Here is a 26,093-nt window from a genome sequence, read left to right as displayed (position 1 = left end):
AACCCATATATATGGAATCTAAAAAAAAAAAAAATGGTCATGAAGAACCTAGGGGCAAGACGGGAATAACACACAGACCTACTAGAGAATGGAATTGAGGATATGGGGAGGGAGAAGGGTAAGCTGGGACAAAGTGAGAGAGTGGCATGGACATATATACACTACCAAATGTAAAATACATAGCTAGTAGGAAGCAGCAGCATAGCACAGGGAGATCAGCTCGGTGCTCTGTGACCACCTAGAGGGGTAGGATAGGGAGGGTCGGAGGGAGGGAGACACTAGAGGGAAGAGATATGGGGACGTATGTATATGTATAACTGATTCACTTTGTTATAAAGCAGAAACTAACACACCATTGTAAAACAATTATACTCCACTAAAGATGTTTTAAAAAAAAGAATGAGGTAAAGTATATATTTTTTGCAAATCAACATCAGAAAGTCTACTAAAGATAATTCAATATGATATACTTTAGGCGAAAGGAAACTGATCACAGATTTGGAAGGTCTGTGATGAAAGAAGGAATTAAGGGCAAATAAGCTAACATATATCTGGGTAATTTATAAAATAGTGCAAGTATAAAGTATGATAATGTCCAATAAATTTTAAAAAGATGAGGGGATTAAAGTTCATGACTCAGTAACATATGTCAGAACAGGAATAAAAGGAACAAAGTGTTCTAAGATTCTTATTTTGTCTAAGAGGATGGTAAAGGTATTAATTGATATTTTTGGATAACTTAAGTATGCATGTTGCATGCTTTAAGACAATCAATAAAATAATAGAAACAGAGCAGTTAAGTTCCCAACTAGTAGCAGGAAAAGTGTTAGAATAATGATATAATCCATTAATACAAAGAAAACAAAGAAAGAAAGAACATGAAACAAACAGAAAGAATAAAAAACAGGAAACACTTGAACCCAAATATATCAGTATATTAAACTGAAATGAATAAAGTGCTAAGTACTCTGGGTAAAAGAAAAAGATTGACTTTTTTGAAAAAATAGAATATAACAGCATGCTGTTTAAAAGACATGCTAGTAAAATATAAGGTTACTGAAAGTATAAAAGGACAGAAAAGACATAACAAGTAAATATTAACTAAATGAAAGCCAAGGTAACTATATTAATATGAGACAAAATATAGTTTTAAATAATACAACATTAATAGAGATAAAGGAGATACTTCACAAAGATAAAAGTTTCAAATCATCAATAACATAAAGCCGATTTAAATGTGTATGTAATGAATAACATTGCCTCAAGATATGTAAAGCGAAAAGGAGACAGAACTACAAGAAGAAAATTTTTAAAAGCTACTACCCTTTTAGAAGAGTTCAACCCTTTCTTCTAAGTTAATCCAAGTAGAATAAATGGGGCGAAAAAAAAAAACCCTAACAACTATATAAATGATATGGACAACACAGTTATCAGACTTAACCCAATAGATCCACATCACATCCCAAAACTACAGACTACTCTTTCTTTGCAAGCACAAACAGGATAAAAATCAATCATATTCTGGGATATAAAACAAGTTTTAACAAATTTCATATGATTGAATATATATGAACTGTTTTCTCTGAATATGATTCAGTTAAGCACAAAATCAGAACAAAGAAAAAAATAAAACATAACCATATGATTGGAAATAAAGAAGCACTTGGGTGCACAAATTCAACATGTCCACCAAACTCCAAACTACCCCTTCTTTCTTCCCTGTCTTCATCACTCATCCCCCTCTTGTCTAAGGCATCATTTATGGTCCCACGACATTGCCTTAGTTCAGGCCTTCTCTTTGAGTTTCCTCTCTTTGAGGTTCATGCTCCTCCTATCTGCCACACTATGCCTTCTAAAAGATTGGTTTAATCATATAAAGCCTTTATTTAAAAACTTTTTAAAGACCCTCAGTACCAACAGGATAAAATTCAAACTCCATAACATGACATTCAAGGATCCTTGATAGAGCCTCTGCTTTTCTTTTCATCTTTATTTCTTCCCAAGCCTTCGTGCACCTTTTATGCATCAGTTATGCTATTCACTTATACTTCGCTAAACATCCTATTCTCCCTGTCTCCTCCTTACCTTTGCACCTACTTACCGCTCTCCCTGGAATGTCCTCTCTTACTATTCACCCACCTGACCATTTCCTATATATCCTGGGAGATGCAATTCAAATATCACACTCCTTGCCTGGTCAATCCTCATAGTGTTGTTCACTTCTTCACTTTCTACCCTAGAATTGTTTTTTGTACATCAGTTTTTTAAATTAGCTATTTAAATGTCTGCCTATTGTGTTAGACCATAAACTACATGCAGATAGGATTTTTTTCTTGTTCATTTCTTCTTCTATTCTTAGCACTTATATAAGGAGGGCTCAAAAAATTGAATTTATGAATAAAATTAAAATTCTTATGGTAGCTTAAACATATTTGTTGAAAGAAGCAAGAAGGGTCAGTCAATATGTTGGCTGTGAGAAAGGAGAGCAATATTATAAAAAGTAGATGGAATGACTTGTAAAGAATATCAGATAGCACATTTGGTGTGGTAGTCCTAAAACCTTTTAGCATCCTGAAGGAAGGGCTTCCAGGGAGAGTTGTACAGCTTTTATACTGCACAACTCAAGAGGGTGCCATACACATCTAGTCAAGGATGCGATATTGTTGCCCAGAGCAATCCTGAGTGCAAAAATTCCTGAGTGGTCCCACACAATTTCCTTGATCAAATGAACCATGTCATTAGAGCCCAGAAAATAATTGTTATTTATTATGACGGGAGTCATCATTAAGAAAAGGCCTGTATTTTGCATACCCTAATGAGAGATATGTGTAACACCTTTTGGAAATCTTCCCAACAAAAACAAAAAGATTAGGTACCTAACGTAGCAAGTTTTGATTGTATGGGAAAAAAACTCACAATTAAGCCAAATAAATGAGCCATTGCAGTGGGTTGAAATCCATATCCACCTGTGGTACAATTTGCAAAGTTTGCTTAAGGTTTATGCATGAATATTATGACTTGCAGTCAAATTCTTTCTGACCGAATAATTTAGAAAATAAATTTATATACTTGTGTTACCCATTTTATTAAATAATTGTTATCCAGAAGCCCAAGGACTGAGCCTCATATGGGATAATTAGAATTCACTGACTTGAACCAATGGCTTCATCTGCTTCAGAATTTCATGCTAGTGTGGATACTCTGCTTTTATACCCAGAACATCATTTGCTTGCTAACAGTATAAACCAAACATACTTATGACATTTTTTTCTGGGAAGCAACTAAAGGAAAAAATAAACTCTACTTAGCTTCACCTGCAAATGCTTTTTTAAAGCAATGAGTCTTTTTTCATTGCCCACACTCAGGAATCACGTTTCCCTACCCAAGCTGAAATTCCCAGGCCTAAATATGTTCTCCACCCACCTCTTAATATTCCTTCCCTGTTGCTAGATGTATTCTTGAAAATAGCTTCTCACAGTAAGAGTAGCCACTGGCTTATTGCAAACCACATATTTTATCTGTTTTAATATCTCTTTTCTACAGATCCTCCTGCTGTGGAACCAGCATTTCTGGAAATCCGGCAAGGACAAGACCGCAGTGTCACTATGAGCTGCAGGGTCCTGAGAGCCTATCCAATACGGGTGCTGACCTATGAGTGGCGCTTGGGAAACAAATTATTACGGACAGGTCAATTTGACTCTCAAGAATACACAGAGTACCCGGTGAAGAGTCTTTCCAACGAAAACTATGGAGTTTATAATTGTAGCATCATAAATGAAGCTGGAGCAGGGAGATGCAGCTTTCTTGTTACAGGTAAGATGCTGAATATTTTGCTTTTTTTTTTCCTTTAGATCATGGGAATTTAGGCTTATGTCAATATAAGAATGAAAGAATTTTGCAGCTCCATGGAGCATACCATGAACAGCTTGACTGTTCATATTTAGAGCTTCTACTCATTTATTTTCAAGGCACGTCTATTTTAGTAGTTAAGATAGTTTATGTGCCTATAAAATTAGAAGTTTATGTGAATTCAAATAGAGTTGGTGATGAGGTTGGTTATGTTGAGTGTTTCAGTAATAAAGTGACAAATCTTAACTAGCTTTATTTAGATCAAATTGCAAATATTAATACATGTTTTCTTTTGCAAGTTTAAAATCCTTTGCAATCCAATACCTGCTCTTGTTTTAATAGTAGAGAGTGCTTTCTTTCTTTTTCTTGTTTATTTATTTATTACCTCTTAATGTATGGTGAATCTTCATTTTGTCCCTGGCTTACCATAGGCCCACAGATATTCAAAGGGAAATCAATATAGTTGTATGTGGTATATAATGAATTAGAGAGAATTATCATTTTTTATATCATTATCTTTTAATGTATTTAAGGAATATTAAATCTGTATTAAATCATACATGTTTATTTAAATTATTTTGGTAATCTAAATCTGTGTAATTTTTGAGCTAGGGTTTAGACATACATTACAAGGATATACTCCTTTTCATTATTATTTTGTTCTAGATAAAATTATTTGAAACAGTTATAGTGTTTATGCTACTAAAAGAAGAAACTGGACATTGTTATCTGGAAAGCAATCATAAAAATCATGATTAAAATGTTTCAGAATTAATAAAATCTTGTTCATTGGTAATATAAATTCTTATTAATAAATTCTTACTCGTAAGAGAACTCTCTAATATGGATTGCCTTGAGACATTTTTGCGTCCTGAAATGGGATTTTAGGTGGATAAAATACAATTGACTAACCAAAGAATATGAAGACATCCTCTCTGCTGGATCTTACCACCTCTTGGTTTTGCAATCTCTTTTATTAACATTTAGTTGAACTTAAGGTTTTTCTACTTTAATACTTAAAGTGAACTATTATAACGAAATAAAAAATCCCTAGGACAATTACTTACATGGTGCTCTAATTTTTCTTCCTAGGAATACTTACAATGGTAAGGGAATGTATTCTATTACTCTATGGGGTAATTTAAATGGCATGATATGCTTTCATTCCTTATTTATATGTTATTATCCCAAGCAATAAGAATCCTTCAAAGGCAATTGTTTTTCACATATTGGTACAAATGGAGCACTTTACTTTCTTTCATTAACCCTCCAAAATAAAAATACTCCATAAAATTAACTAAACCCCTTTCTTCAATCTTTTTGGCTTTATACACATTCTGATTTTCTCTGGTGACACTGTTTTCTTTCACTGGTTTAGACCATGCTGCCTCTGCAAGATTTTCATTTGTTCTCTATTATATGATCCAAATCCTATTTTTTGAGCTAGAAGACAAGCTGAGACCAGAATAAACACTAGCTCCATTCTCCCATTCCAGATCCATGGGGTGCAGTAAGTAGATTTCAGTAGTTGCAGGAAGGAATAAACCTGTTGTGGATTGCCCCATAGAGGGAGAGGAAACAGCCCCGTGCATTAATTTGTTTCCAGTGTGCATTTTTCAATCTCCAGGTCAACCTCATTGTTTCAAGATCTCCACATAAAATCTAATAAAGTTTTGAAGAAGAGAAAAAGAAATTATTGAATTCCAAATACAGTATATTTCAGGAAAATATATAAGGAAATCAATGATTCCATAGAATCAGACGTCTGGAAGAAACTTTGAAAGGCTATTTAGTTTTCTACTAAAACATACCAGAATTAGTAGTAATCCTTATCAATTTCCCATAATTCAAAACTCTTTGAAGCTATGCAGAAGAGAACTAGAGAATATAATATATGCAAGGATTCATATATTTATTATGCATATGTTCTTTACCCACAAAACAGATCTTTGAAGACAATTCTTTTTCCTTGAGGCCCAAATTAACTAAGAAACATTTAAATTTTCAAAGTTATAACTATTGTACCAAATTTAAGCATTTAAACTCTTCCACTTGCTTGTCCTAAATGTCCTGAAAGTGGACTTGATCTGACTGCACATCAAAACGTACAGAATTGAACTAAAAGGCAATGGAAGCCCTCATGTCTATATGTATTCTAGCTCCCGGGAAAGCTCAAAAGTTCGGACGTGTTTTCTTCATTTATATCATGAGTATGCAATGTGTGTGGGTGTTTGGGGGTAGGAGAGTGGGGTTGTGTTTACCAAGAAGTCAGAGGGGGTATGAGAATATTTTCCTGGAAAGTAAAAGAAGATAGTAAGCAAAGGTATTTTGGGAAGAGTGACCAACCTAGCTTGTTGTGCACTGTCCATAATAGAGAATATTAGCTATAATACTACAAAATACTGTGTACTTTCATTTATTTTATTTACTAGTATTGTTATAGTGAAGTTAAGCCTAGTTTTTTTGTGTTTTAAGCCTTTGTGAACTATGGCAGGAACCCGAAAACCATTTATCATATTTTTCTGTGGGAGAATTTTTACAAGTTCTATAAATAAATGTGACATATTAATTTATTATAATAAGTCCACTTGTAAATGTGCAGTTCCAAGTATATATGTATAAATACATAGACATAAGTATTTCTATATTAATAAATAGTTTTGTACTGTTTAGCAGATCACTCAAATGGAGCATGGATTTCACTTTATCACAGGTTCAAATGCTCCAAATTAACATTTGGAAAAAATGTTTTTAAAGACTTCAAAACATCTAGGCACATTCATTACATTACAGATACGAGTGAATAACATTCTAGGTTAGATCCTAGCACACAGCTTGATCCAGAAAAGAAAACCAGTAAATCTGGGATGATGGAATAGATAGAGGGATGGCCAAGAGTGAATGATTAAATGGAAGGAATCTTACTGAAAATTATTTTTTAATGGGAAAAGAATGAGGGTGAAAGAGTAGTTCAAGTTGAAAATATGTAGTGGGCTGAATAATGTCCCTCAAGAAGGTAAATCCATGTCTTAATCCCCAAACCCTGTGAATATCACTTTATGTGGCAATACATGATTAAGTTAAGGATTTTGAGAGGGGCTTATCCTGGATCATGTAAGGTTAGTGAAAGATTTAATGTCCTTATGGTTGCATGATAGAGGGCCCTAGCATTTTGCTGGTTTGGGGCTGAAGGCTACTCTCATGTCTTAGAATATTTCTGCAGGTCCTAGAGATCACCTGTAATCCCTTGTCACATGTGCTTTTCCAACGTGGCTGCTTAATTCATCAAGCCATGAGGAAGAATCTCTAGCTCTAGTCTGTTAAGGTGGAATCTTATATAACATAACCTAATTACTGAAGGAACATCTCATCACAGTTTTTTCCCACCCTCCATGGGAGAGAATTATACACAAAGACATTAATAACAGAGGTAGAAATCACTGGAGTCACCTTAGGTTCAGTCTGCCACATGTATCAACATTACCTGCTGCTAGGAGTACTTTTAAATACAACCTACATATGAAACTTTTTTATCTATGGCAATAGTTAAAGAAATTCCTCATAGTTTAATCCCTTTCAATAAACATGGCAAATAGGGTTTTACAAACAAAAATTTGCCTGTGACTGTTGCTTTCACCTCTAATTTGGAAATATTTGTACTGGGATTGTGCATCCTCTACTTTTCTTTTGATATATTAAAATATTCAGATTGACATTTTAGAACTACTCTTTTCTCCATATTCAGCACCAGCAGATCAGACACATAACCAAAATTAGACAGATCCTAGAGAACAAATAAAGCAAGAGTGAGACATTTTAATGAAAGGGAGTACATGCTATCACTCAGTGAATGTAAAGAAATTGAGGGTGACTGAGAACTGTGATATGCCTAAGACAGGCTGTTGGATTACTCTAGCATTACTTAGTTCTAAAGAATGAAAAGGATGAAATAACAACCAAGTCAAATTTGACTCCAAATCAAAATGTTTTATTCTTGTTTTCTAAAGTCAGATTGAGTTATGTAGTAACTCAGATAGAAAATGTATTTTATTCTCTGGCAATGCATATGTTTGTGCTATTCAGCTGGATACTTGTTTGTTATGAATGTCTAAACATGAACAGCATAACACTGTAGAAAAATCATTAGAACTATCAGAAGTGAGAGCAAATGAACTAATGGAAAAATATCTAATAAAATTCCCTGTGATAACTCTAAAAGGCAAAAAACTTCAACGTCAAATATTTTTCAGAGCCAAAATTCTGTTAAATTTATTAGAATTTTACTTATGATGATAACAGATAGACTAATGGATCCCAGTGTTTCAGCCAGCCTTATGAATTACAGTTATGTTAAAACTATAGAGCAGAAAATGCATTATATGTCTTAACAACTCTTGATGTATTCTATGGTGTACAAAGTGATTCCACTTGTATTCTTTTCATTCAAACAATTCTGCTATGTGTGTAGAAGAAATGATATCACCCTTGTATGACTGGTTAGCTAATAGAGGCTAAGGAAACCAAAAGTAAAATGTGTATCTTCTGACTGTAAATTCAAGCTCTTTTTGACACACCTCAGTAACTCTTTTATTAGTGGTTCTAAAGGAATTTTTGGATAATTAAGCTAGATAAAATGTACATGAGTCCATGCTGAATCTAAAAAAGTAGAAATAAAAATGTAAATATTAATTAAGGAAGTTAATACTATCACTTAGCAAAAATTTTACCAAAATATTTTCTTTAATATTGAATCTAATTTATACAATATTTTAGAGATGGAGCAGAAAGGGATGATTAGAGGAAGGCTTATAGGAGTTTGTGTTGATTCCATCCTAGTCCTTACCTGAGGATTGGGATGCATAGATAAGGTGAAACTGTTGAGGCTTAGCACACTCTTCTGTATCAGGTTCAGAGCAGAAAAGTGACAGTAGAGTTCAAGCACTGATGGAGAAAGCTAGAATTTTCAGCTTAGCAAATTTAGGATATACCTTCTTAAAATTCCGAACATCCTGCTGAGATATCAGAATGATTAAGCCTTAGGAGTCAGGGCCTTGCTTGAAAATAAAGGCTTATTCTAGATACTCCCAAACAAAGGCTAACACCAAGCCCCGATAAGATTCATGGGGAAGTAGAATTTGGAAGTAGAGTTCCACCAATTTGTAAGAGCAAGTCTCTACGTTCTCCATACATCTCACCCTAATAAAATGTAAAAAGGCAGAATACAGAAGTTTGAGGTGATTAGCAGGTAGCTGAATTACCTACTAGAATAAACAGCGACACTCTTTAGAGGAAGAGAGCATAGTCCAGTTATCTATAATATATTATATAATATGTATTATACATTACAATGTAGTAATGTGATAATTACTAACAATGCTCAATAAATAATAAAAATTACCTGACATGCAAGGAAAAGGAAAGTGTTAGCCTTAGTCAAGAATAACAGTGGTCATGGGACTTCCTTCATAGTGCAGTGGTTAAGAATCCTCCTGCCAATGCAGGGGACATGGGTTCAAGCCCTGGTCTGGGAAGATCCCACATGCCGCGGAGCGGCTGGGCCTGTGAGCCATGGCCACTGAGCCTGTGCTTCCGGAGCCTGTGCTCTGCAACGGGAGAGGCCACAACAGTGAGAGGCCCGCGTACCACACACACACCCACAAAAATAATAATAATAATAATAATAGTAAAAGAGGAATTTATAGGGAAGATTATACAGATATAAATATGTGTGCACCTAATAATAGAGCTTCAAAATTCATAAATAAAGAAGTGCCAGGAGGAATAATCTACTCATAATTACACTAAAGGATTTAACATCCATCTATGAATAATTTATAGAATATGTACCCAGAAAATCACTAATGTTTTAGAAGATCTGAACCATACTACAAGCAAACTAAATTAATTGATATTTGTAGATTATCATACCCAAAGTTTTAAACTACATATTGTTACATGTGCACATGGAATACTCACCAAGATAGATAATATGCTGATCAAACATTTTCCTTCTAAAATTGAGAGCAAAACAAAAATACCCACTCTCATTAGTCACAAATATTGTACTGCAGGTCCTTACCACTACAATAACACAAGGAAAGTAAATAACATGCATAAAAATCAGAAAGGAAGAAGCAAAATTACTTCTTGTCACAGATTATGTCGTTGTTTTTGAAGACAGTGCTAAAGTATCTATGAGAAAATCTACTTGAATTAAGATAATTTAGCAAGAGCATAGGGTATGAAATTAGTATGTAAAATCAAGCATATTTCTGTATAATAGCTATAAAAATTTGAAACTGAAGGGTAAAAAATACCATTTCCAGTGACATCAAAGTGTAAATAAATTTAATAAAATATGCACAAGACGTACACTGAAAAATATCAAAAAATTGCTGAGGGAAATGAACCAAAATTAGTGGAGAAATATACCAAGTTCATATTTTGGAGAATCAATATTGTTTTCATACTTATTGTCTCCTAATTGATCTACAGATTCACTGCAATCCCAACAAAATACCCAGCATGGTTGTTTTTGGTTTTGTTTCTATAGAAATTGAAGAGCTGACTCTAGATTTTATTTGGAAAGCTAAGGCTTAACAATAGCTAGACCTATGTGGAAGGGGAAAAAGAACAAAGTTGGAGGACTCACACTACCCTGTTCCAAGTCTTACTGTAAAGTCACAGTAATCAAGATAATGTGGTTTTTGTATAAATATAAACACATGGTTCATTGAAACAGGATAAAGGATTCAGGAATAGACCTCTAAGGTCACAGAGATGATACACATATGGTCAAATGAATTTTTCAAAGTCACCAGCATAATCCATTAGGAAATGATAGTCTTCTGAATAAATTGTGCTAGAACAACTGGATATTCATATTAAAAAAATAAACCTTAAACAATACCTCACATTATGCACAAGATTAATTTAAAATTGATTGTAGTGTAAATATAAAAAACTAAAATATTAAAATTCTAGGAGAAAACTCAGGAGAAAATCTAGGCAAATTTGGAAAAGGAAATAAACCCCAAAAATCACCAGTCATTTAAAAATAATACAAATAATAATAATACAAGCATAATTAAAACTGCAGTCTTCCTGCTCTTCAAAAGACCTCATTAAAAAAGGAAAAAGCTTCCACATATAAGCAATATCATATGACATTTGTCTTTCTCTGTCTGACTTACTTCACTCAGTATGACAATCTCTAGGTCCATCCATGTTGCTGTAAATAGCATTATTTTGTCCTTTTATATGGCTGAGTAATATTCCACTGTATATATGTACTACTGTATAGCACAGGGAACTCTACTCAATACTCTTTAATGACCTATGTGGGAAAAGAATCTTAAACAGAGTGGATATATGTATGTGTATAACTGATTCACTTTGCTGTACACCTGAAACTAATACAACATTGTAAATCAACTACATTCCAATAAAATTTTTTTTAAAAAAATTATTGGTCTAAAGAAACAAAAAAAAGGGAAAAAGGAAAAAGCAAGCCACAGGCTGTAAAAAAATTTAAAATACATGTTTGTGACAAAGTGTTTGTATCCAGAGTATATAATTCTTAAAATTCAATAATAAGACTAACAGTCCAAGTAAAATTGGCAAGAGACTTGAATATACATTGCACAAAATAGCATACAATTGACCAGTATTTGTATTAAAACTGGTAGCCATCATTTGTTATCAGAGAAATGAAATTTAAAACACAATGAGTTAGAACTACACACACATTATAATGACAAAAGTTAAAAAGACTGACAACAGCAAATGTAGGTGAGGATATATAGTCACTGAAATTATCACACATTCTTGCTGGGAGTGTAGAATGGGATTTCTGTTTTGAAAATGGCTTGTAAGTCTCTCAAAAACTTAAATATTTACTTACCAAGTGATCCAGCAATTCCACTCCTAGATGATTACTCAACAGAAATGAAAATGTATGTCTATACAGAGATTTATACACAAACTTTAATAGCAGCTTTATTTATAATAGTGTCTGACTAGAAACAACCCAAATATTCATCAACAGGTGGCTGGATAAACAACTTGTGATCTAATCTACTCATGCAGTGGAATTTTACTCAGTCATAAAAGTGGAGAGAACTACTGATACAATACATGAATGGATGGATTTCAAAAACAATTATATTGAATAAACACAACTAGCCACAGAAAGTGCTTACTTTATGATTCCATTTATATGAATTTCCTGAACACGCAAAACTAATCTTTAGTAATAGAAATTATATTCTTTGGCTGGGGCTGAGAGTGGAGTTGATTACAAAGGAGTAGGAGGTAACTTTCTGCAGTGATGGAAATCTCCTATATCTTGATTGGCGATTACATAGTAATATATATTTTTCTAGACTCAGTGAAATCTGCACTTAAAATGTGTGCATTTTATTGTATGTAAATTATACCTCAAGTATTACTGAAAAGTGGATGATATTTGCCAAATAAGATAGGGTTGGGAATAGGTAGTGTTTCATAATATGAATGGCATTGTTCGATTTACTATTGTCATGTATATACTTTTTCTAATCCATATTGTGTTAATTTTTTAAACATTTAGTTGTTCCTCAAGAATCGTTTGTTCCTTTTTCCTCCCCTAACCTCTAAATTACTTTCCTTTAGGAGGAGACAGTAAACTGGTTATCTTCACAGTAGTTCCCCTCCCCAAGATAACCACTACCATCTTTGCCCAACTGTGTCTCTTACTTTAAGAGATAGTGACTGTTACATTAAGAATATTGAATGACCCAATATATTGGTAACAAAGGTCATGTATGCAAGTGAAATCAGAAGGATATGAATCAGGTTTTGGAGAATTACCATTTTGTAAGCAAGACCATCACTGCTGGGTAGAATAAAGGGAAGACAGAGATATCAGCATAACAGGGTAGGACTCAGTATTCCAAAACTATTGCTCACAGCTTCCTTATATTATTTTGGGCAGGCATTAGATCCAGTTTTCAGAGGATAAGAAATGGTTTGAAATCACAGTTTCTCCTGAGAGAAAAGAATTTTTATAATATTCTCTGACACCAGAAAAGAATAAAGCAAAGAAACCCAAATGTAGAAATCCACACATATGTATGTGAATATTATATGTTTAGTATTTCTATTCTTAAGAGTCTGTTTAGCACTTAGTACAGTTGGATTTTTTTCTGTAGATATTGGGTGGTAATAAAATCAATCTGTGAAAGAATCAAAGGACTTTTTAGTTCAGTGGAATCAAAACCGTATCCCAAACCTCCAAGTGTCTATTTAAGCACTTGGCCTTTATCCATCACCCTGAAGGGATGATTAATGGATGAGAACAGTGCAAAACTTGTTCCAAAGACATGCCAGAAACCAGACTTAAGATGGTCAGGTGAGAGATTCTACAGATAATTGCCCACAACCTGATACGTTGTCTTTTCTCAAGGGATATTTTGTGGCATAGCAGTAAGTTGAGAGGTTTTCTTTTTATAAATTCTTTTTGAATTTCAGACCAGAGGATATAATCAAAGTCTTATAATTTTATATTACTTATGTAAGCGTTACTTAAGAAATCACTTTCTTTCATCATTCTAATGAACTTTGTCTATTTCTAAAGCACTGATCAAAATGACAGTTGCTAGTAGCCTCAGGATCTAACTGCAGGCAGATACTTGCTTTGCAGTCAGATCCAGACCAGTGCTTCTTAGCAATACAATAAGAACAGTTATCTGTGCCTTAATTTTTTTCTTGCTCTAGGAGTCGTATTCACAGATCTTTTGGTTATTCTTAGAGAGTCACAGTTATTCAGTTTCAATGACTAGTTTCCTTTATTCACATCTAAATCAACTTTATTAATTCAAGTTATATGTTTTGGCGAAAATAAATGTTCCTAGAAGATAAACAGCATACCTTCTGGGCTCCTCTCCAACTCACTTGAACACCTCTTACTCCCTGCCTCAAAGATATTCCGCACATTCATATTCAGCAGTGGACCACTAACATGTGTGGCAACGGTGCTTGCCAGGAAGTTAATGTGCTTCCTAAGTACACCATTTGAACAGTCAGTCCTCTCGGCCTGAGCACTGTTGGGTCAGTTCATCCAGCTGTTCCCCCTCCGTGCACACCTCCCAGCCAGTGGTCCTTCTAGAAAGCTAGATTAAGCTTTCTTCTAATGTCACAATTAGAGTATTTTCTGTGTACAGGTAAAACATTGCAAGCAGGCTTACAAAGAGGAAGACCCCAGAGGAAAGCATTTCATGAGAATTTTATGAGAAGTTGTATATCTACAGACATATACATGCTATATGAAAAGAAAAATCCAAACTGAACAAAAATAAATTGAATCTCTAATATTGCATTGTCTGTGGGGTTTTTCCCTTGTTTGGGCATGTTCTATTTCAAATTTGAACGCTGGTATGTTTTTCACATACTGTTTCTGTTACATAATTCAGATTTACATAAAATTTCCTCACACTGTACACAACCTCAAGGGAGAATTTCTCTGACTGTCCATTTGATGGAAACTGGAATAAGAAAGAAAGGGCAGGAAAGCCTAAAGTGACTGGCTTTTGAATTATATGTGAGACGTCTTTTGAGGATTCCTAGAAAAAGTAAAGGAAAAGTTTTGAAGTCTTATAAAAATGTGGGCCCTAGTAAATAAGCAGAGATTTTGGTTATTCCATATCTTGACTCATAAGTATCCATATATATTTGAGGGGAATGCATATAGCATTTCTGTTTCCTTTCTGGGCCATATAAGAATTAGCAATTGAGTTTATGAATAAATGGTTGCTAATTACTTCAGTGATTTTATTTTCTAGTAGCATTTCTTAGGCATGGGATGTATAGGACAGGCAAGGGGAAATGGTCAGAGAACAGGGATGTACTCACTATTTTTATAAAACAGTGCACTTGCTACAAAATAGATTTGTGCTTAGCCCAGGAACTGGACACCATGTGTGTTTAATCATTTTCTATTTCTGAATCTGCTTCTGTTTTGTGAAATTTAATGATCTATAGAATTTCTTCTGCAACCTCAATTGTCTGTGCTTCCCATGCCAGCACATATATATGTATTATAGAGTTGGCTCATTAACAAGCATAGTTGTGATATATGAAAGAAATGGCATAACTCTTGAAAGGATAGCAAAAGAGCATCACAAAATCAGCCTAGAGCCCTGATTGTGACATAGCCAAATGTGGTACTCCAGATAGCTACTCCGACCTTGGCTTCCCTCACCAATGACAAGGAAGTTTAGTGTATGCTAGCCTCACCCACTGACAGTTGACATGTACCATGTATTAATGAAATGTTTTTCTAAAATATAAAATGAGGCAAAATAGTTTTGTATTCTTCTGCCTTGGGAGTATTTGATGCAATATTTCTGAAAAGAGAGATTTCTAATAATTTCATTTTACCCTAACATTCCTGAAATAAAATACTTTGAGGAAGGTAGGGATGATCAGACCCTCTCAGTCTGAAAGCCAACTTCCTTTGCATATTTAGGTGAATGGTGTAACCTCTCTTCCTTCTCACAAAATACTCATTTGGATCTTTTTGAGGGATGATCTGCAGACCAGACAAGGACAGTAGTCTGCATTATTTCATTAATTATGATATTCATATTAACTTTCCAGATTTGCAGTTCAAGCCAATTAATATCTCTCTGCAAATTTGCCCTTCCAGCTTCTGTGAAGACTAAAAGAAGTTAATATTTGTGGAAGAACTTTTTAACTGTAAATTCCTATATAAATTTGAGATACAGTTTTCATCTCTCAAGATTATTCTTGCTTCATGAGTCCATGGTTGTAGTGGTAAATTAGAATAACTTTTAACAGCAATCCTAGACATATAATTCTGGTAGGTGTCTCAAATACTTGACAGAATAGTAGTGAGCAAAGGCCCTTGGGCCAACTCCATTTTGTACAAGGGGATAATTGAAGTACAGAATTTAAGAGCTGCCTTTTCTTCTTTCTCTCAAGTCAACCATCTTTATTCCCAGAGGAGCTCTCCAGATTATTTTTCTTTAGAACATGTGGTTTTTAATACACATAACACTTACTTTTTTTTTTTATTTCTAAACTTTCTCTAAACCCTTAGCAGTTTCCTATTTACATGCCTAATGTGAAAGCTAATTGTTTCATCAAATCCAAATCATCTTTTAAATTTTTTGGACCAGATCCTAATCTAGCCTATTTTGGAAAAAAGCCCCTCATATTATTCATATTTAACATCATTTTTGGCAAAGTACATTCAGGGTTTTAGAGTAAAAGGGTTATTCATTTAAGTTAAAATATTATCTGGTAAGTGCATGCATTTATTTTATATTACCCAAGACAACCATATATATTTGGGGCGTAAGCCAGTAACTACTTTGTATAAATATTTTGTTTTCTAGGCTGATGCCAAAAAGGGGTCAGAGGTGACTCAGTTGTGTTGAAATAGTGCTTCATTGAAGTTTAAAAAAAATAAATAGGAACTCATTTAAATTTGTCTAGTTTAGTTTTTAAATTGCTTCAATTTCCTGTGCTTTTAAACAGTAACAGTGGAACCAAACTATGGAACTCTTCCTAGAGAATTTTATTAAAAAAATTTTTTTTTTCTTTATGGGAGAGGGTACAATGTGAGATTAATGTTTATTAAATACTTATTATTTCCCCAGTGCTATCATAGGTATTTTATATAGACTATGTCAAATAATTTAAATAGAATAAATTTTATATTTTCATCCATTGGGATCTCCAGAGATATCTTTTTAAGCTAACTACTTCATAAAATAATTATTATTTTTGAGAGCCAAAAAACCTAATAGAGTCCTTACCAGGAACAAATGAAGCTATCATTATTTGCTGACTATACTATATTCATTAATTCTTTATTCTATTAAATAAAGAATCTTGACTTTATATGGTAGATCCCTACTCAAATAAAATCATACACCCTTCTGAGAAGTATCTTAAATTGGGGAGAATTTTTACAGTGGGAAACATATCACATTAGCTTCCAACTGAGATGGATATACGTGGCTTGAGCATTTAGTTATTTGTTAAAATGAACCCTTTTCTTGCAAGAATTACCAAGCCATATTACTTCTGAAAATCCTGATTGCCTACCTATTGCAGTCTGAGTGATTTGTTTCCTAATAACAAAGGGCAGGATTCTTGGTAAGTTATGCAGTCTTTGCGCCTGATCATCATTTTCAGTTTCTACTTCCTAGCAAATACGCCTGGAGACCATATTCTTTGGTCTTATTTTAATGGCCTCTGCCTTCCTAGAGATTAAGAAAAAGGCTAAATTATTAATATATGAAGATGATTTTAGGAGAGTGTATAAAATTGGATCTTGTGTTCATTCCACGTTTCAAGAAATGAAGTAAAAATATTTTAATTTAGGCAATTTGAACTCATTATAGTTAAATAATTTTCTGAGTAGATATTTCTATAAACATATTTACTCTAAATATCTAATCATTTAGAAAGTATCTGTAAAGGAAAATTGAATTATATGATAGGATATTATATTCAAGTGAACTTATTGAAGCAAACTGTGAAAAGACTAAGTTAGTTTTGCACACAAGTCTTAAGTATCTTCTTTTAATGTTTTTTTTGTTAATTAGGAAAAAAGCATTGTTATCTGTGTAATTTTAATTACTTAATAACTCTTACACTTCGTGCTAACATATTTTAATAAATAGTATGAATTTTATGAAGATGTTTCATGAGAATCTTGCTATATGGCATTTTCTCTGAATGCATTTTATAAGATTATGTTAATAATAACTAATCAACTTCGCACCTATGTGGATCAAGCAAGAATAACTGAGATTTGTCAACTTCTAAGTAATATACAAACACATTATTCCATTTTGCTCTACATCAGTTTTTGTTATTCTAATAATATACTTTATTGATCTATTGATTATTCCAGCAAATTTTGTTTAAATAAAACTTTAAAGGAAATTTGTGTAAAGGCTTTCACTGCAACAAAACTGACAACATCATCTTATTTATCCTAAAAAAGACCCTAAAAATAAATTGAAAGGAATTGGGCTAAAATACTCCTTTCTACATTACAACTGGAAAATGATGAAATAGTCTTTCAGGGTCCTACTGAAATTGGTTATACATATTTGAGTGTTCTGTTCTGGGGAGATATTTTCATTAATAATATTAACAAGTTTAAAAATCTTTTGCCAATCAACAAAATTTTAGTTAATGTACTTGTGATGACAACTCTGTAAGCAGTAAGTACCTGAATTACTCCTCACTCCACCCCCAAAAATACAGATGTAAATGACCATTTACATGAAAAATTTTAGTAGAGATATTTTTTGAGTTCAATTGGTTTTCTTCATATCCTCAACTGAGGGGACAGTATATAAAAAATGAGGTATCTGCCATCAAAGTGTTTATAATCTATTAAATAAAAGAATTTAACATAACCATAGAAAGGGGGCAAATATTATAATTTGGGCAGTGCATGGAGTTAGTACAGCATTTTAACAGCCACCACTGTATCAAAACGATGCAAGATGTAATAATAAGGATTTTATGAATAATTCTGAATCCTATTTTTTATTTGTCATTAAACAGGGTCTTATATAGAATAATTTAAGCATGAGAAATGAGTGCTTTATTTTAGTCAACATTTTCTTTTAAAGGTTTTAAAATTTGTGATATTTTAAATACCTCATTAAATCTCTATTCTAAATATTATTTTTATTTACAATTTTTTTTGGTTTAATAATGTTGATATATCAGAGAATAACACATTGAATACCAAAAGGCTATGATAGTAGTTGACCATTTTGGGGGGTGAATACACTAATGATATAGTAAATCTATTTCAATTTGCTCTAGAGAATTTTTTTAAAGTATTGCTTGTATACATCTGCAAACTATAATTGGTTCTTTTAATCAAATGTCTATGAGAGATAAACTAAATTCTCTTAAAATTTATTAAAGTCTTTGTCAACATGTAGCTACTACATGTGAGAATATTGAACTTCTAAGTCTTTTCATTTTGGGCACTTTTTTTAATTCCTTGGATTGTTTGAATACTTATGAAAGGTATAGATTTTCAGCTGTGAGTACGTACAATTGGAGAGACCTGGCCAATTCTGAAAATCATAAAATTTGGAATATTATTAACATGTCAACTCATTGGGTAAGTAGAAGGATTTTGAATTTGTATTACATTACCCTCTCAAATTATATCATCTTGAACTACATGAATTAGTAGTATCTATAATATCATAGTTGAATAGTTGTGACAGATATCTTATGATCACAATTTAAAGCCTTAGAATACTTACTGTCTGACCCTTTACACAAAAAGTTTGCTGAAGCCTGGTTTAGAAGGTGGTCTGGTAGAGTCACAATTACCTTAGGCATCCTTGAGGAGAAAGGGAACAAGTTACAGAGTTTCTTAACTTTTTCTTCCCTGGCATATCAATATTTATGTTAACATATCCTTATCAAAGCTCTCAAAATAATATTTTAAACTACAATCAGAAATAAAAACATATAAATGCTATATCAATTTTACAGTAATTATCCCATTTTATTTTCTCTTTGCAAAAATCATCCTAAATATCATATTGATGGATTAATATTAAAAACATAGGCATGCCTAGGGAAGGTTGTTCTTGGTCAGTAGCATTAAATTTATTTAATGGCTATAATTAAATAAAACTGGCTTTATTTAGAGATATCTATTATACCGCAATTCTGATTTTTTTAAAAAAATGTATGTGTGTGAAAATTGAAACATCAATATTATTCTAAAACAAAAAGGCGGTAGTTGCTTTACATTGTTCAGTCCACTCTATTGGCCCCAATTACATTATGTCTAAATCTGGGAAAGGGCCTCTAATCAGATAAATAAAAATGATCATACAGAAAATATTTTCAGGAGTACTTATATATTGATGTAGTATTACAATGTGTTTTCCTAATTAAATGTTAAGTATGGTAGTATAAATATTTGTCATTGAAGAAAGAGTAATTAAAGAAAAGAAGGATAGTTGTGATTTGGGTACCAAAAGGTAAGAATTGATAAGCAGGTAGAAATTACACCAAGAAAGCATTTCAGTTTAAGGAGTCAAAATGTGTGAGGATAAAAATAGAGTTTTAGGAACTTTCAGTCACTGTCAAGCTGAGTCACTAGAATGTAGGCAAGCGAAACACAATATGGAGAAAAGTTTACTGACTCATTTATACAGTACTGAGATTGCTGTTCTTACTGATCTTGCTGTTATGTGGTACCTCATTTCTAACATCTCATCTTAATTGGCCCATTAACCTCATCTCCTATGGGCTTAAAATTCCAGCTCTCAAGGATACAAACACCAGCAACACTCCTTTTCTCCCTAAGCTCCTATTCAGTGTCTGATTTTCAGTTCTTTGTTTTTTGACCCCTAAGAAACAATTCCCTTTCCGCTTGCAAGCTTAGGAATGCCTGTAAGAAATATTTTTGTTATACTTTAATCTAACATTTTTAGACTAGGAAAGTGACATGTCATATATTCTTCATATATATTTTACTTTGAGGTTTATGCATAAAATAATATTTTGAAAACTCAATTTACTCACTTTTGAGAAACTATTTGCAAAATAGAATAAATGTACTTTTATATAAATTTTTAAAAGTTTGAACAATTAAATTTTTCTCTATATATATTTTAAGAATATTTTAAAATCCAAAATCTGTAGATAATCATACATATCTAAAAATTATCTGCTAATTTAGAAAATGAATATAGTTCTAGGTCAGTTAGTTTAAAATGATTTAAACTTGACCAATGTTGCATAAAAATAAAAGTAGACTATAAAAGAAAATGAAAAAAATTTTTTTTAAAGTTTGAACAATTAAATTTTTCTCTATATATATATATATTTTTTTTTTTTTTTTTTTTTTTTTTTTTTTTTTGAGATAATGAATATAGTTCTAGGTCAGTTAGTTTAAAATGATTTAAACTTGAACAATGTTGCATAAAAATAAAAGTAGACTATAAAAGAAAATGAAAAAAATTTTTAGCATGCTTGCTAGAAGGACAAAAAAAATGCCTGAAGGATAAAAAAGAAGAAAAATTGTGAATTCTTTCCCTGTTGAACCAGCAGATGTCATGTTTTGTTGTTACAGCCTAAGATTATTATAAGGGCATTTCCTTAGTATTACTATGTATACTATGTGCTTCTTACAAAACAAGTGTATAAATATTAAATATGATTGGCTCTGAAATCAGAGAAGAAATTTGTGGGTTTTGTTTTTTTTTACTTTTAAGATAGATTTCTCAAAGTCAGAAGGCATTTTTCCTTTATCACGTTTATCCAAATGAGGTTTAGTACAAAGTATGCTCTGAGACGTAGCAAGCATATTTATATTTAACTATAACTACACAAAATCATTTCTTATCAGTAATTATTTGTTACTAATCAATATTATTTATGCACCAGCTAAAAAAGCTTTTTTCATCTTTAATTCTAAGGTGGTACAATTATTCAACTAAAATAAAACTTTATATCAACATCCATATATCATCACCATATCTATTCTGTCCCAAAATTTATCTGTCATATGAGACACTGGAACTGGTCATCTCTATTTCTTTTTACAATCTAATATTTCATGAAAAAATATTACATATGATGTCACTCATATGTAATGCAGACAAGTCAATGAAAATAAAATTAAGTATTTTCAAAAATACATTGAAAAGCCTTCATAACAATCTGTAATTAAAAATAAAGATGAAGATAGAATTTTAAAGTAAAATTGGATCTATTTAGAATATTCAAATGAGGGTTAAATTGTAGCTTACTTTTTCACAACCTTGAAAATAGATTTTGATAAACAAATTCATGTCATTCACAAGGTCATGAGAATTTTTTTTTTTAACTTCAGTGTCAAACTGCTTCAATAACCTGAAAAGTATTTATTTAGATAAACAATCAGTTCTAGTATTATGACAATTTGCATTTATGACATGCAGCTAGTTTACCCTTCTGGCAGTCCACAAAAAGCAGGATTAGAATACAGATAATAGGAACATTAAATGGAATTTATAAATAAGTGTGCTTAAAACAATGGAAATAATACAAGAAACAGTAGGCAAATGTTTCATAGCACCCTAGAGATTTGAGACTGTGCCTTACCTTAATGGCCATTTTGTGGACAGTCACTCACCCATCTCCACCCTGCTAAATGGCAGTTAGGTATTGACTAAATACCTCTAGTGAAGGGAAAATCATCCGTATTCAGAGAGGATTGCTAGAACATTTCTAAGTCAAAATATGTATCCTTTAATAGCCACTCACTGGCATTCATCTTATTTCATAGATCTGTTAAAATTTAGCCTGTGATGGAGCTTCAACTCTCAGAAAACTTCATTTGCCAGTTTCTGAGAGATTTTTTTTTTCCTTTTCCATGCTAAATAGACTTTATTCTCTTCTCAATTCTATTTGAATGTATCATTCATTTTATGAAAAAAGTGATACTTAGAACTAAATCTAATACCCCTTGTATTTCCCTCTTGGCTAAAAAACAGAAGCAAGCCCCTCTTCTCCCTGTGCCCCTCAAAAAAAAAGAAAAAAACAATAAGCAAAATGAAAAACCAACGATTGAGACTCTATCTCCTCAATTCAATCTAGACACTAATATCTAATGAAAACACTCTAAGTTGACATTTCTCACTTAAAAAGCTTATTACTTCACTTATAGGTTTGGGATGCTTATTTTAAATCAAAACCCCTGGCTCTTTATCTAGGCTACTACTAAATGTACCTCCTCAATAACAGTTTGGGAAATTTGGTCTCAAATACAGGTTGTCAGTGATGTTTTGGGTATTGATTCCTTCATTCAGTATATTGTGTTCCTCTCATCTAGATTTTGCTAAGTGTTGTGAACATGAATTTGTGCTATCATTTAGTTAGTAATAAGTAAAAATAATCATACAAGATATAGAAGAAATAAAATGAACGTGATGGCTCTTTTCCAGAGACCTCCTTCTTTGCAAGATTGTTTGTATAGAGTTGATAATCCATTTTCAATAAAACTGAATGAATATTCATAGAACATTTTTTAATGCACACAGTGTTGATATAGGAGACTTTCCCAAATGTTACTAAAATCCAGATATTTAATTCAATATATTTAATTTTACTGGTAAATTTGTCAAAAATTAAATTCAGTTCATCTGACATTTTTTCCTGGTGAACCTCACCAGGGTAATAGAGACCATCACTTTCATTCTTAGTGTTCAACATTCATACTTTAACTATCTGTTATAAATTCTTATGAATCAACTCTTCTGCAATCCCTAGATGATAGGTGACTAATGATGAAGAAAGAGAAAAAAACAGGTAAGATATATTCCTGCATACAGGAACCCAGGAGGAAAACCCCAGGAGGACATTTAATATTTAATCTAATTTCTAAAAAAAATCTGTTGAATGATGTACAACTTATTAAATCATAATCCAGTAAAAATTGCAAAGCTATTTGAAAAGTTGGAGAAAATGTAAGCAATTTCCATGAAGACAGAGGCCATACCTCCTCGTTCATTGCCTAGAACACTACTTGACATTCAATATGCTCTAACTAAATATTGATTTAATAAATAAATGTATTGGTAAAAAATAGATGGTGTGAAAAAAATCTATATTTCAGAATATCAAAAAGTTGGGATACTTCCCTGGTGGCACAGTGGTCAAGAATCTGCCTGCCAGTGCAGGGGACACGGGATCAATTCCCTGGTCCAGGAAGATCCCACATGCCTGGGAGCAACTAAGCCCGTGCGCCACAACTACTATGCTTGTGTTCTAGAGTCCGAGAGCCACAGCTACTGAGCCCACGCACCACAACTACTGAAGCCTGCACACCTAGAGCCTATGATTGGCAACAAGAGAGGCCACCACAATGAGAAGCCCGCACACCACCATGAATAGCAGCCCCTGCTCACCACAACTAGAGAAAGCCCGCACGCAACAATGAAGACCCAATGCAGCAAAAAATTAATTAATTAATTAATTTAAAAAAAAGTTGGACATATAATTCCCATGGTCTGTGCATTTTTTTATTTGGCAATTAAAAGACAAAAACTGAGATGGTTTATGTATGTTACATATACTATATGTACCTCACATATCCTTAAAATCTAAATAAAAGCCTTTTTTGTTATTGACCAAAGTTCTTGTGTTGTTAAGTTTTTATTTGGTTTATTTAAGTTTAGTGACCAAAGACATGGATAATATAAGCGCAAATTGTCATCTTCGCTGATTCTTTTTTGACAGAGTTGATCATTTACTTGCTGATATACTTCTTTTTTATTATTTGTTTATTTTTTCTGGAAGTATAGTTGATTTACAATACTATATTAGCCTCAGGTGTACAACATAGTGATTCAATATTTTATAGATTATATTCCATTTAAAGTTATTATAAAATGATGGTATATTTCCTTGTGCTGTACAGTATATCCTTGTTGCTTATTTTATACATAGTAGTTTGTGTCTCTTAATCCCATACCCCTATCTCACTGATATACTTCTTTTGATCTCTAGGACACCACATTTTAAATTTTCCTCCTGTTCACTGGTTGTTCTGTCTCAGGCCTTTGTGGGGATTGTTATCTCCTCCCATATCTCTTAACCTTGGATTGCCCCAGTGGTCAGACCTTAGCCTTTCTCTCTATCCACACACACACTCCCTTGGTGATCTCATCAGTCTCATGGCTTAAATTTAAACTCTTATCTATATGCCTATGGTTAGCAAGATTATATCTCCAACCCTGGCCTCTCCTGAATTCTAGTCAAGTGTATCCCACTTAATGGCTCCATTTAGATCATTCAAATTGTTCAAAAATAATTTCCTGATCTTCTCCCCCCAAATTTGATCCTCCCATAGCTTTACATATCAGTTGATGGAAAGTTCATTCTTCTGGTTGCTTAGACCAAAAAACTTGCAGTCATCCTTGATTCTTCTCTTCCTCTTACACTGCTTATACAACCAACCAGGAAATCTTGCATCTCTTCTCAAATTCTCCAGAAATTGATTCGATTTTAATCACATGACTTTTTAAATACAAGAATTATTTATGGAACATGAAGTAGAAAGTAATAAAAGGGTGTAAAGAATAAGTGTGTTTAACTGTAACATGTCTTTTAAATTTAAGGACTCTTTCTGTTTTTAGGAAAGGCCTATGCTCCAGAATTCTATTACGATACCTATAATCCTGTGTGGCAGAACAGACACCGTGTTTACTCCTACAGTCTACAGTGGACTCAAATGAATCCTGATGCAGTAGATCGGATCGTTGCATACCGGTTGGGTATTAGGCAGGTGAGGAATTTAATTGTCTTCTTTTGTGTGTGTATGATCCTCTGTGAAGACCTTGTTACTATGAAGTGTTGCTATAAAGTTTTAATCAATTTGCATGAATTCCAGAATATATTTTTCTATATCAAAGATAATATTACCTTACCCAGAACTGTTCCAAATTATTTACAAATCTTTGAAATTAATTTATGCATTTTTTGCTATGACAGGAGACATATTAAGTGAGCTCTCTGAAATCCTTCATCATTACAAGTGCTATAGAAATTACATGGTATAATTTCTGTGAAAGAAACTTATTTAAGATGTTCTCACACTTAACCTATACTGCATAATTCTTTGTCTTATTTCCTAAGCTAGAAATTCTACATATTTTTATTCTGAGGGGTTCAAACTATATATAGGATTTTTAAAAGCTAATTTAATGTGTCTGTAGAATAGAAATGTTTTGGTAAAATAAGAAGAAACAATGAAATATGATGTTTTCCTAAAGTAGCTGAAGATTATAGATTGTGTAAAAATATCATAGCTTTTTCAAATGAACCACTGTTAAACTCAGTTATCCTTCATTGGTATAAATGATATTTTTGAAATTTAAATGTAGGTCTTTACATTATTTCCTGTTACATAGTAGGTTATCTGGAGTGACTATTTCAGCATAACAAAACGTTTTTGAAGATTTATTTGATTACCACATAAGCTGTTAGCTCTCTTTCACATCTTTGTAATATCCATAGATTTGTAAAATGTGTTTTCCACTTCCTTAGCTAAATCACACAATAGCATTTTGAGTCTGGATAGTAGAAAGGACAGAATTTGCTTGGAGAAAGACTGGTCGACCATCAGCAATCCACTCAGTGTTACTATCATAAGACCAATGTTTTTTTTAATCTTGTTAACAAAGTTATAA

General features: G+C 32.6%; 1 protein-coding gene across 1 annotated transcript in view; it reads left to right on the top strand.

Moving 5' to 3' along the window:
• The window catches only part of MDGA2 (MAM domain containing glycosylphosphatidylinositol anchor 2), an 835,318-nt gene that overhangs the window by 723,964 nt on the left and 85,261 nt on the right, over window positions 1-26,093 (top strand). Inside the window, exons 9-10 of the mRNA XM_024118322.3 lie at window positions 3,544-3,813; window positions 25,041-25,189. Coding sequence (XP_023974090.1) covers window positions 3,544-3,813; window positions 25,041-25,189 — 419 coding nt within the window. The remainder of the gene's footprint in view (window positions 1-3,543; window positions 3,814-25,040; window positions 25,190-26,093) is intronic.

Source organism: Physeter macrocephalus, chromosome 11 (assembly GCF_002837175.3).
Source record: "Physeter macrocephalus isolate SW-GA chromosome 11, ASM283717v5, whole genome shotgun sequence".
Classification (NCBI taxonomy): domain Eukaryota; kingdom Metazoa; phylum Chordata; class Mammalia; order Artiodactyla; family Physeteridae; genus Physeter; species Physeter macrocephalus.
The sequence above is the reverse complement of the archived record's forward strand: the minus strand, read 5'-3'. Positions and strand labels throughout refer to the sequence as shown.